At 35.1% G+C, this 14231-nt stretch overlaps 1 protein-coding gene across 1 annotated transcript in view; it reads right to left on the bottom strand.

Moving 5' to 3' along the window:
* Positions 1 to 1639: 1639 nt before the first annotated feature.
* LOC103595560 (unconventional myosin-VI) overlaps positions 1640 to 14231 on the bottom strand; it is a 116759-nt gene continuing 104167 nt past the window's right edge. The window contains exons 20-28 of the mRNA XM_008578982.1: positions 13846 to 13939; positions 10640 to 10770; positions 10468 to 10545; positions 8626 to 8755; positions 6709 to 6799; positions 5762 to 5912; positions 3912 to 4120; positions 2991 to 3069; positions 1640 to 2107 (exon numbers count right to left, since the gene is read on the bottom strand). Of these exons, the coding sequence (XP_008577204.1) occupies positions 1742 to 2107; positions 2991 to 3069; positions 3912 to 4120; positions 5762 to 5912; positions 6709 to 6799; positions 8626 to 8755; positions 10468 to 10545; positions 10640 to 10770; positions 13846 to 13939 (1329 nt within the window). The 3' untranslated portion in view covers positions 1640 to 1741. The remainder of the gene's footprint in view (positions 2108 to 2990; positions 3070 to 3911; positions 4121 to 5761; positions 5913 to 6708; positions 6800 to 8625; positions 8756 to 10467; positions 10546 to 10639; positions 10771 to 13845; positions 13940 to 14231) is intronic.

The following is a 14231-nucleotide window of genomic DNA, read 5'->3' as shown; positions in this document are numbered from 1 at the left end:
TTAAGAATAGATTTACTTAGAGAGTTCTCACTCATAAATTTGTAACAAAGAATTCAGTGCTAACAAAGGTTAAAAAAATTTTTTAAATATTTTGGTTATAGCCCATGGAGTGACAGAGAACTACCAAACATGAAATATCTGTAGAAAACATCAATAATGAACTGCTAATGTTTATTATGGTGCAGAGTATAAAATATTCATGAAGTTCGAAAGGGAATGAGTTGACCAGGTTCCCCAGTTCACCATGAAGTTCAGAAGGGAATGAGGAGCAAAAGAAACGCTGACAGAAAGCATTTGAAAGGACATTCCAGAGAAGGGGACACCATCCATAGGGCTGTCCCACAAGAGAACTAAAACTAATCTTTCAAGTCATAATGGCTTGAATACCTCCTCATTACTTAATAGTGGTCCCATAACCCAGTTAATTCTGCTTAACTTAAACCGCAGGTAACTGGTCACTTACATTAAAGGTCCTAAATGATCCACTCTTTCTCAGAGACTACTCACCCTAGAAGTGTACGTTCCTGAAGATGGGAAGGAGTCCGCATAGGAACCAGTATATGGAATGGCATTTGATATAGCTTAATATTTCAAATGCTTAAACATAAAGCTTGGTAATGGGTACCAATAATGACTCTATTAATGAGTCCCTTAGAAATAAACTTCAGCCACAATAAAAGCCAGCTCTGTCAACTGCAGTGTTTCCTCACAGATATCAGCACAGCTGCTATAAGAGCTTGGTTCCTTTAAAGCCTGGCCTAGCCACCAGTCAGCTATACACAAAGGCTCCCAGCCACTCTGACATAACACAGGTGGAAGGAATGGAACAGCAGCTGAGCTGAGTCTGCATTTACAAAAGCCACAGCTGGGCTAAAATAGTTTAATAATAGTGAAATGTTAATAAAGAGCCCAAATATTGGACTGAACCCAAGAGCTTAATAATTATTATAATACCTTTTGTTTAGATAGCCCTATTCAGCTCATTTAAAATATAATATACTTTCACATACAATCATACCCGAGAGCTCCCCAATAGAATCACATACTAGAAAAAGTGTGAAGGCAACTTAACATACCCTTTTCTCCCCTATCTTTGTTTTTAGCTAAATAAAATCTAACCACTGCCTTGCAATTTGAACCCAAGGTGTTTCTTTTCACAAGGAAATAGCTCCATCTAGTGGTTGTACTTTGATTATATATTATATATATTAAATCTATGTGCCTCTCAGTTTATATATAACATGCATATCTACATATAAAGGAGGCCCACAAACTAGTTTTGCTTTGTTTTTTTAAGTAATAAAAATAACTAATGTTTCTACATTCTAAATTTTTAAAAAATGAAACCACTATATTAAACCTTTCTGCAACTTTTAATAAGATATTCCTCCACACTGTGAAGTATTTAGAAATAATTAAGAAACCAAAGAAGCCAAAATGTTTCAATGTGATTAATCTTCCATCTTGGAAAGAGAAACCCATTTATTCTGAGACGCTGGAAGGTAAACTTATCCTCATTTAGGGTATATGACATTTTTTTTTTAATTTTGCATTAGGAAAATAAAAAATCCTAACCTCAAACATATTAAATTGCAATATAGTCATTAATTTCTACACCAGTGTGTGATGACAGGTATTTAGAAATTAGATGTCTTCACAATACACAATACTTTTAGTCAATTTCCGAGTAAATGTTGGGATGCTTTCTTAACAGAGTACTAATAACTGAAATCTTGCAGTTTTATTTTTTCAACAGTATAACAATTTGATGGAAAATCAATTGTTCTATTCTTGTGGGTATAAAAGTGAATAAAAATAATTTTACTTTAAGTATGTCAGCACCTAAGGAATATGATTTTCTCTGCCCCTTTCTCATGGAAATGAGAGGCATCAAGAGGTGAAGAAAGCAAAGGATCAGGTGCCCACCCCACCTGGGGCCCCAGTACCTCCGGAGCGCGAGGTCAGCCTGGGCCTCATCACTGATGAGCTCAGCTTCACTCTGGGCAATCCTCAGAGCCAGCTCCCGGTCCCTGCGTTCCTGCTCCAGAACTGCTTGCTGCTGGGATTCCTCCTCCCGCTGCCTGGCCAGCTGCTCCTCCACTTCAGCCTGCCAAGGACAGAAAGCCATTTCACTGAGTTCTTCACTTGCCTACCTGATCACTCCGACTATCACTTAAAATAAAGGAAAGCATAAATGTTTCATGCAAGTTCTTTACTAATATATATTGTTTAATCACATATTTTCTTCTATATTTTGATTTACACTTCAAACACATCTCTATCTTTCCTTTTACCCAAAACCAAGAGAAGGTATGAAAACCACAGCTCCACCATTCTATGGCTATACTATGAGTATCCCAACATCATATGAGTATCCCAGGTATTGCATTAACACCAACATCTAGATAACATATGTCAGGAATTTAAAGTGTTGGTAATGCTTAGGGGATAATATAAAAGCCAAGACAAACAGACACTCAAATACATGATCAATTCTTCTTAGACACAGGACTTTTTAAAAACTGGGGGTAGAGAAAATACCTTAATCCTAACCTATTAATATCAGTATCTACAACATTATAAATTAATATTTTAAGAAACAATTATGTTGAAGTGAAAGTTCATCTGACTCTCCCCAAGGTATAATAGCAATACTAATATTTATTGAATGAGGCACTGTTCTAAATGCTTTGACATGTGTTAACTTGTTTGATGCTACTATTTATCCCCATTCTACAGAGAGAGAACTGTGGCCTGCAGTTACTCAATGGGACCTGTGCAATAATATCACAGTTTTTTCCAGTGACAGAAATTGGATTTGAACCTACTTCCCTACCTCCAAAGCCCCTTCCTATAACCACTTCAGAAACTGCCTTTGGTCTCTGGGATAAACCATTGACAGCTTATCTAGCAAATCAAGACCTCATTTTCACTTCCTTTATAACTATGTCGAACTATTTTGATAAAAATTCCGTCCAGTAAGTACATGCCTGGATACGTTTTTCATCATCTTCCCTTTTCTTTCTCTCTTCTTCTTCTTGTTTTCTCTTCGCTTCCATCTCAAGTTTCCTAACAAAAAAATAGAAAACTCTTCAAAAATTTAATAGATAATCCCTCGGAAGACAGTTTAACTAATAAACGAAGGTAACAGAATGGGAATTCAAATTAACCTCTAACTCTACTGATAGTAATTCTTCTTACATATTTTATAACCTATATGGTCTCTAGATTAATTTGGTTACAAAGCCTCACTGTAAGGTCCTAACTACAAGTGCTTTCCCTCTACTCCCTCTCCAACTAAATAACTCATATTTCTTCTGTCTACTCTGTCATGGCAATCTTCCAAAATGTTATCAGTTTTAAAACTTCATAAGTAGAAGTGTCTTTCTTCTAGCTTATAAAATAAGATACAAGTCATAGCTTTAAAAAGAAGTTAAAAAATCCTTAGGAAGGGCCGGCCTGGTGGCGCACTGGATAGTGCGCCGCTTGGGAAGCGCGCGGCTGCGCTCCCGCCCGAGGGTTCGGATCCCACATACAGACCGGTTCCCGCTCACTGGCTGAGCGAGGCACGGGAGCGACGCCGAGGGTTGCGATCCCGTTGCCGGTCCCCGGTCCGGTACAGGGGCAACACTGAGGGTTGCGATCCATTGCCGGACACGGAAAAAGAAAAAAAAAAAAAAAAAAAAAAAAAAAAAAAATCCTTAGGAATAAGAGTGCAACCAAAATTCAGATTCTAGTTAAAATCATTTTATGTTATCATTATTATAAAATGAACTTAAACTCTCAATTTTCAAACTTATTCTATAATTAGCTCATTAAAATAAGAACAGTTTAAAGAATAGTCATTAACCACCATCAATACCAAAAATTCACTATTAAGTTTCTAATTCAAAACAACATGAATTCCTTACATCTGCCTTTCTTCCTCTTCCTTTCTTCGACGTCGTTCATCTTCTTCGCGTCTTTTTCTTTCTTTTTCCATTTCTTCTTGAATACGCCTCAGCCTTTCTGCCTCCTCTTCCTGCTGTTTTTTTTTCTGCAACGCACTGAGGAGTTGCTCTGAGCTTTTAACTAGTGCATCATATTCTTTCTGTATTTGTTCCCTTGTCATCATAGTGGACTTGAAAAACAAAATAATAAACATGTACTTAAAAAGTTACCTTTTCTGTTGCTCAACAATATGAATATACCTAACACTACTGAACTGTACACTTAAAAACAGTTAAGATGACGAAGTTAATGTTAGGTGCTTTTGTAACCACAATTTTGAAAGGAAAAACTACTCCATTATGCATGTATACAGCAAACACTGGGAAAGCTGGTAAGCAATAAGCCCATTATCTTTGCAATTCTGTTTGTACATTAATATTCCAAAAAAAATTTTTTAGTTATCTCTGTACACGAATATTTGACTTCTATTTCCTATCAATTAAGAAAAATACCTAAGGGTGTGCTGTGGACAAGGTAACATATTGCAGTTAAAATTTTAGCTAATTTAGGGCCGGCCCGGTGGCGCACTGGATAGTGCGCCGCTTGGGAAGCGCGGCTGGCGCTCCCACCCGAGGGTTCGGATCCCACATGCAGACCGGTTCCCGCTCACTGGCTGAGCGAGGCACGGGAGCAGCGCCGAGGGTTGCAATCCCGTTGCCGGTCCCCGGTCCGGTGCGGGGGCAACACTGAGGGTTGTGATCCGTTGCCGGACACGGAAAAAGACAAAAAAAAAAAAAAAATTTAGCTAATTTAGCCAAAGTTTACTACTCTTTAATAATAATGTTCAAAAAGTACCTAAGGAATATTTAAGAAATTACTAAACTCATCCAAAATAATTGGATGATTTTGCTAAGTTAGCCTTCAAAAGAATGTAGCTGTGTTCAATTTACCTGATAATGATACCACATAAACAGAGATGGCCCTTGACAGATTTGTAAAATCAGCTAAATCTTTCTATAGCATTTTCATTCTTCTCCTGATCTTTTTTCTCCTTTCTACTTCTGAGATTTACCATCTTGTACATAAAATATCTGCAGCAAATATGACAGAGGCTTACTTTAAGGGATTTATTATATCCCACATAACTGTACTGACCTATAAAACTAGCTGAGAAAAGCATTAAGACCCTAAAATATAATAAAGGAAAAGATATGAAGAGACAGATGAAATATGATGAACAAGCATATAGAAAAAATTTTCAATCCCACTAGTAATCAAATAAATCAAAATCAAAACAAAAAAGGCAGCCGTGTTTTTCCTATAAAACTGGGGAGGAAATTAATTGATACTTTCCTAATAGTTAAGTAAATTATGTTATAGCTCTATGAAGATAATATATTAACATGGACAAGGCATGTAACATAATTGTAACAATACAAAACTAAATGCATATTATGAAAAGAACTATGTAAAATGCATGCATATAGAATAAGACTGTAATCTGCATTAATCCTCTCTGAATCATGATTATGTAAAAGCTTACCAACAAAATATTTTAGTGTCTCTTTTAGAAGGACAATATCTTTCCTAGCAACAGATAAAACTACATAAAAATTGTCTTTTTTATCTTTTTGCTATTAAATTGTTCAAACACAGAGAAGAGCAGAGAAAATAAGATAATGAGCATCCACTTGCCAACACTGAGACTCAGTACTTGTTAACATTTTGTATCTTGAAAAAATAAAGACACTTTTTATACAATTTCAGTACCAATAACAAAAGATATTAAATCACATAAAAAGTCAAAGTCATTTGGGATAAAATTACATACCTTAATTTTGGCCATCAAAGCATCAATAGAAATTTCAAGATCCTTGATCTGTTTATTCATCTCTGGTTTTCCATCTTTCAATGCACTTACTACTTCATTAAATTTATCAAGTCGTTTTTTCAGTGTGCCCACCTTAACCAGGCCATCAATACTGTAGAGATAGTAGTAATTCGTCAGAGTTTAAGTTTACCGCTTAATGCTTTAGGTAGGTTTTTCATTAATAAAACACTAAATAGATATTGCTAAACAGGCTATTTCACTTCTTCTTTAAATACTATTTAGTATTCTCTTTTTCAGGTCTCTTGTTAAAGGTTAAAATAATCAAATATTGGTGTGAATGACATTCACACTTGTCAACAGGATTAAAGCATTCTGTATTTAGAGTGAAAATTTGAGAACTCACATTATAGAAGAATTTAAAGGAGTTACCCTAGTCTCTGAAAAAGTGTGATGGAGCAATAGTTATTCAGACCTCCAAGTTTAAAAAAGTCTAAATTAATAATGAAAGATTCAAATAAGAAATAAAAGTTAAATTTATAGCAAGACAATACAATTCCTACAGATAATCTCAAAAATTATGGTCAAAAACTAATGGTAAATACTAATATACTGTTTTTTAAAAACAATGTCAATTTGCATTATCAAGAAACTCAAATCTCTAAAATAACTGGAATAAGAGATTCTCTCAACATTTATTTCAATCTTTTCTAGTGTTTACATTTTTGTAAGCCACTTCAAATCATTTTGTAGAATGAGGCAAGTAATGTAGTAATGAATGAACTAACTAATTTCAAGTAAATACTACAAAAAACAGACTAATACATCCTTTTACAAAAACCATGAGAAAACTCCTTTGGTATTCAAACTGCTTTTCATTTTGACTGTACTGCCACTTTATATTATGTAAATTAGATTGTGTAGGGTTCCTTAGGCACTTTTCATCTTACCGAGGTTTGTGTCTCCTTTTGCAAAGCCACATTCGAACAGTTTTTTGCATTTTAATGCAGGCTTCAGCTCGATACTTTATTTTGTTTTTCACTACATGTAAGAGTATAAAATAAAATAACAGAAAATTATTCAGTTTGAATTAGACATATAATATATAAAAAATCACTAATTTCCACAAAGCAATTCTCAATACACATGAAATCTTGATGAACATGTTATATCAGACATCAAAATCAGGAAGTTTAACATTTTAAAAATTTCTTATACTTCTTAAAAATAAAAAGCATATCATGTATATGGGCAGGTTTACATTTTATATGTATTATTTCCTTATTACGCTACACTATTGTTTCCCAAACTGTTATAGGCAACATTTGTCCTGAGAAATGTAAATAGGTATGTCTTGAAAAAATAATTAACCTGTCAATGAGTTTTGGAAAAGCCACACACTAGTACACCTCCTTTTGGAAATTCACAATGAACATATGAGTGAAGCCTCTGAGAATACTACAGTAAAGATATCTATTTAACTTCAGTAACCCAGAATTTCCTAGAATGATCTGACCTGGAACATTTTTTTCACAGCTTCCCTATTAACATCCTGCAAAGAACCCTGCCTGGTTACTGACCTCAGTACCACTGCACAACACAGTCCACAAATAGGTAGTATAGCACAATTTTAATATAACATGTTTTCCATCCTAATGCAAAGTATAAAGCTACATTTATATTTTACTTAGAAAATGACGGGGAAGAGAGAGATACATTTATGTTTTACTTGGAAAATGATGGGGAAAAGAGCTTCTGTTTTCTTTTTTATTAGTTTTCTTTTTATTCATATTCACAATTGTCTAACAAAAAGGCCTCAATAATACTCTTTGTTTGTATGGTTCCTTTTCATTAAGCCAAAGAAATTCTATTTTTCTACTGATAAGGAATGATTTACTGAATCCTTTTCATGTGCCTGGCACTATTTCAGGTACTCTGGTAAATACAGGGCGTAATTATAAATTTAACCAAGTCACCGGTTCCCACATAGCTACCAACAATTAAAGGTTTGCCACAGATTCTCAGATAACCCAAAAATATTCCACCCCACACCCTTGTTTTCGGTCTGAGATAAGTAGTTGCTATGGCCTGGCAGAAACACACACAAAAGCAGCTCAGTCCAGTGTCAAAGTACACTCTCCCCTCTTCTAAGAGGAGAATGGCAGGAAAAGAGCCAGAACAGTAAGCTGAGAGCCCATTTTACATGGTCTTGAAATACATTCTAAGAATTCAGACTTTGCCCTCTACTGAAGGAGAGCCATAAAAGGCTTTTAGTGGAGTGAGATAACTCTGGGAAGCCAGGAAAACCAATTTGAGAGCTACTGAAGTTATTATGCAAGAAAAGAAAAGGAGCCCCACTAAGGCACTGGCAATAAAAAGGAAAGAAGGTACAATACTTGGAGGAGGAATCAGTAGGATTTGGTGACAAGATTCCAGAGATAAGAAAGGAAAGACAATTACAATCTTGAAATTTCTAGTGTGTGTACTGTACATGCCACGCAGGAAAGAGAAAAGTTCTGGTTTGTTTGAGAGATTTGAGGATGGTGGTGGGGATGAAAGCGGGGAGAGAAAAGAATCAAGATAGTGAGTTCTGCTTATAACATGATAAAATTAATACTCTCATAACACATTCAGGTAAAGAAAATAAGTATCACACCCTCAAAAAAATTTTAAAAGCCAGTCTACAAATACTAGCTTATCACCTACTACACATGAGGCGTTGCTTGAAGAACCAGGAACACAACATGAACAGAAGTCGCAGTGAATGATGTTACCCAGCATTCACCTCTGAGACAACTTTACCACATTCCACATACCATTTCATACCCAAAATAATGAAAGATCTTGGTGTGAAAGAAAACACCTACATTTGATGACTGACAGTGAGCACCACTGAACCTTCTTCCAGCGACTGCAGATTAGCCAGTGATTGACTCTTTTAACTAACTCTGCTAAGTGGTCAGGGTCAGACTTCATAATCTGATCAAATTCTGCAAACTAGGAAGTAAAATAATTTATTATCAGTATTAAAAGATAAACGTGTTTAAACACACAGAGACAAACAAAATAAACAGAATTCAAATCCAAAATGTAACCTTCTAGAAATGGTCACATGCCAACTACTTAGACCTATCATAGTGGGTTACACCTATATAGCAAACCCAAACTGCAACCTTTCTCTTCCTTCCTTCAGGATCGTTTTTTGGGGATAACGGAGCTTACTTACTGCTAGGCAGCAGATTCAATAAAAGCAGGAAAAAAATCTTAAATGACTTAATCACAGATGGCTGGCAAAAAGGCTTTATTGAGAAAAGAATGAAAAAGTACTAATATATCTCTGAATTGGCCCACCCACATTCTCAGATATCCACCGTTAGCTCTTGATAAGGGAAGGTCAGCTATCCAGTATCAGGTACCACCAAAATTATTGTCTCTCCCAACCCCCCATTCCCACTTTGGACAGAGATAAGAAATTGCTAGTAAGAGACAGACAAGACAAATAAAACAGCTATTAGGTTATTAATGAATAAAATGCATTATATATTTTACCAAATATCCCACTACAATATTAAGTATGTCACACACCAATCAATATAATGGCTTCTTATAATCAAAATTAAAGATAACAATGAGATTAAAGATCTTTGAGTCTTTGCCTTAGGCTTTCAACAAATCCTCTGACTAATTTTTCAGGAGGTAAACAAGACTAACTGCTTTCTCTAACAGGCTATTAATTCTTAAATAATTACTACAGGTCTGAAAAAAGAGAAACGTTAAATTTATGTTAAATATGCATGATTAAAGCTAAACCAGCTATGAACATTTATATATTTTCTCTTTTTTCTTTTATAGATAATGGTATGGGTCCTCTGCAATAAAAATATTTACAGGGAAGTGCCTATAGTGGTAATGCACACACACATTTCATCTCACATCCCAAAATGTGAAATCAGATTTATTTATGATTTATTTATTGTTAGTTTATCCTTCAAGACACTACAGACATTTATTAATGATTTTGCAAAGTCGAACAAGTATGGTTGGCTATTTAAATATAGTAATAATCATTTCGAAAATTAGGAGAATATTCAATCAATATTAAAGAAGTTAGGAATGGTAGAAATGTTATTACTAACAGATTATGAATAGCATTTAGACATTTCTGTATATATTTATTCTGAATATATTTAGAATATAAATATTAAATATTTATGTAATTATATATAATTATTATATTAATATTTAATATTATATTAATATTTATATAATATTAAATATTGTATTCTGTATAAATATATTCTGAATATATTTAGTTATGAAGTATTCTATAACTCAGTCTTGTGACTTGGCATGAGAACCTGTGAAAACTAAAAGAACAGAATTATATGTGAACCTAAAAATCATGTTACATACAAAAATATTTATACATGCATTCACTCTAGAGTTTGACAGAAGTCAATACAAACTACCAGTCCAAATTCTATACCAATACTTCCAAATCTGAATAAAATTGTAAAAACTGTATACCAAGTATTCATAAGTAGGGAAATTATGTAAGAGGTGCACACGCACATTGATACACATATATTTCACACTATTAGTAACTACATGACTCAAGAATAATACAAATCATTAAATAACTAAAAATATTAACTAACACCAGCTATCCATGTTCATGATGTTAAAGTTTAAAATAAAAATATATTTACCTTTCCAGGTCTAAAAAATACTTTTGTTAACCCAAACTTGTAGTCAATTTCATTTAAGCCCAAAGCTTTAAAAAGAGCCTGAAAAATAAAAGTTAAAAAGTTAAATGCCAATTAATAATTAATAGAAAAGACAGTTTATAGCTAAGAAATTTCAATTGGGTAGCATCTGTACCTTACAAAATAATCTTGGATCCAATCTTGCAAGTTTATCCGGCATATACTTTTTATACATGTTGTAGAGTTCATGAAATGAAGCTCGTGATGGGAAACCACCCTGCATCAAGTCCAAAACAGACACCATACCTAGATTCATAAACAAACATAAATCACTGCCAAAATAACTTACAGGAATTATCAGTAATGAAATATAACATAGAAAATATCGTAACTATACTCAATATGTCCCAACTTATCCACCACCTAAAAACTGTAGTAGTCAAATGTCTTCTAAAACAAGCATGACTATTTTCTAGAGGTCTCTAGAAAGCTCAAGTTTAGTTTATATTCTTTTTTTGGCTAGAATCTGTGTGTCACAATCACAGTACATAAGGCAAAGGTTGGCATTAGGTCATTTTCCAAGTCCAGAGGTTCATTTTAGAACAAGATTCCTGATAGAGTCTCCAAAAAGCAGACAAATACACAAGTTTTCACCAGTGCTTAAAAAAAGCAAATGAAAAACAAAGTAGAGCTCACTCCTTCACTATAAAGACCTGCTTTAACTCATCTTTCAAAGAAAACAGTCTATTGAGATGATGAGTCCACAGGGTGAATATTTTTATTTTTGGTTTAACTCTACTACTAAATGGTTAATCTGAGTCTTGAGTCAACGTGAGCTTTTCAGGTCAGGAAAAGCAGAAAATATGCAGAGAAAGGCTCAACAGCTATAGATAATGCCAGAACTTTTGTTTACAACGAGACAAAGATTTCAATCTCTGGGACTATTCAAATCAATGGAGAAAACAAGATTATTAAATAAAAAGTGTTATGACAAATGGCTAGCCATTTGGAAAACAAAAATAATATTAGATCCTTACATCACTCTTTATACCTAAAGAAATTCCTGCTAGTCAAACATTTAAATTAAAAAAATGAAACCATAAGTTTTTAAAGGAGTGAATTTTGATTTTAAAATAATCTCATAGGAAAATGGCCTTTACATGTAGTCAGATTGAATTTTAACCTATGTGACGGGCAAAGGTGTAAAACACCAATAGTACAGTTGATGACAATGTAGGAAAACACAAACACTTGTACTAGGAGAATAAACCAGTGAAACGTTTTTTACGGCAATTTGAAAATATGTATCCCTTTGGCTCAGTAATTTCTACATCTATCAAACTATCCTATAACTTCGCACACTTGTGGACAAAGATGTGTGAAGAATGTCCTGGTGAGACATGGTGACAGCTTGGATTAGGAAGTACTAGGACTCACTGTTTAGGAGGTCACATCAACGGGATTTGGAGAGACTTAGAGAATATACACCTGGGCTGTCCAATATGGCAGTCACAGGCCACACGTCCTGTAGCTGTACTAGCCACACATAACTATCCAAATTTAAATTTTAAAAACTTAAAATTAAATAAAATTTAAAATTCAGCACCTAAGTCATATTAGCCACATTTCAAGTGCTCAACAGCCAGAAGTGTCTAGTGACGACCATACTGGATAACACAGATATAGAGCATTTCCATCGTCACAGAAAGTTCTATTGCACAGCATTAATACAGAATAAGAAGAAAAATAGACCTACTCCAAACCCTCAAAAACTCTATAAAATAATATCCATGTAGAAGAAAATAAACCTGCAGAGGAGTTGAGAATGGCCAGAGAATTAAAAAAAAAAAAACAGGGTGCTGTTTCAGAAGCCAAGGAAAGGATGCATTAAAGGGATTGGCCAGAGTCAAATGCTCTGTGAAGCCCACTAAGATAAGGACTGCAAAATGAACACTTGATTTAGGATCAAAGTAACCACTGATGACTTTATTAAGGTGAGAACTGAATTCTCTTCGGGTTAAAGGTGAGTAGAAGGCAGGAAACTGAGAAATCACAAGGAGACTTTTCTTGGAGAAAAGGAACAACTGGAGAAAAACAGATGAGGAAAAAGGGAGGTAGGTAGAAGGGAATGTGGGTCAGAGATGAGATTTTAGCATGTTTAAGTGGTAATGGGAAAGATCCACCTCAAAGTTAACAGTTCAATATACATAATCAGTACTGAAGATTCATGAGAAGGTAGGAAAGGATGGGCTTTAAGGAACTATAAGCCTCAGCGAGGAAGGAGGCAATTCCTGCTTTCTTAAGGGGAGAGAAAGCTACACAGGTAGGTAGAAGTGCTTAGTAGCAGACAGGTGAAGCTTTAGGTTTTTCAGTAAACAGGTGAGGCCATTTGCTGGCAGAGGCTCAGAGATCTGAGAAGAGCTGGGTGGGTCCAACTAGTCACATGGAAGAACAGAACATGCTGACCAGGGAAACTTGTCAGGGCAAGTTGAGAGCCCTTTAAGGTCAGTGATCAGGCATTTAAACGGTGCCAACCTGTCTTACCTACCAACCCTGTTCAGACAGGGAGACAGGGCAAAACTAGATTCATTAACAGCTAAAGTTCAGGGGGCAGATCCAGATTTGTGGGGGGCTGAAGCTTTTATATAATTACGAAGGGCTCTTTAAGAAAATTAAGTACAGGGCTTTGGAAGGGACTTATTAAATAAAGGACCCTGAAATTTAAATGACCTTAACTTCAAGGTAAATCTGCCTCTGAGAGGAGCAAAATAAGGAGTCAGAGAGGCAAGAGAGTCTAAGGACGTGTCAAGGGCCTAAGCTGGATCAAAAGGTAAATAAAGGAGAAGGCTGATGCCTTGGGAAAAGACAGGGGTAGCTGGGGTGGAGATGGAGGACGGGCATGGAGTAAAGGAAGAAAGGTGAGCCTAGTGCCTGTGCAAGGTCAGACATGGCAGGGGGACGAGGGGTAGGAAGGGAGAGTTTAATCAAATGCATAAAAATGTCACAGAAGCCGAGGGCAAAACCCACCTCCTGACCTAGCTGTGTGGGGAATGAGAAATGGACAGCTGCTGGACTGAGACGGCCATAACAAAGCAGCCTAGTTAAGAGAGACCCAGGTTTGTTGTTAAAGATCTTTTATAAATTTTACTTCAATGATGTAAAATAGTTTTAATTTTACAATAAAACATACCCCAATATTGCTCAAATAATTTGCCATCCATGGTCTTCTTATAATTAAAGGAAATATAAGATAAAAATATTATTGCACTTAAAAATAATTAACATAATGGTGAATTATTTGAAAACATCAGACCTATTAAATTGTATTTGAGCTATCACTACTGACACACACTGACACAGATTATGAAAATACAGAAATACCTGAACATTGAAGTTGAGACAGAATTTGAGCACCTTCAAAGTTGTGGTTTGTCATCTTTAAATTAGGTTTGATGCAACGAATAAAGCTTGCTCCCTAGCAGAATAAAGGTAGTTTTTGAGACAATACATATAGTATCATTTTTCTATTTCTATGAATACCAGCAACTTTCAAAATATATTATCATTAACACATGAAACTGTCAAAATAATCACTAAAGAACTGAAAAATTTATTAGCATATTTTTATAATTTAAAGCTCAGAATGAATTTCTGCATTTTAAATAAATAATATTAGAAGAATATTGCACTTCACGGGCTGGCACGGTGGCGCACTGCTACAGTGCGCCGCTTGGGAGCGCGGCGGCACTCCCGCCGAGGGTTCGGAT

Source organism: Galeopterus variegatus, unplaced genomic scaffold (genome assembly GCF_000696425.1).
Source record: "Galeopterus variegatus unplaced genomic scaffold, G_variegatus-3.0.2 Scaffold1793, whole genome shotgun sequence".
Lineage (NCBI taxonomy): Eukaryota > Metazoa > Chordata > Mammalia > Dermoptera > Cynocephalidae > Galeopterus > Galeopterus variegatus.
This window is presented reverse-complemented; position numbering and strand designations above follow the sequence as displayed.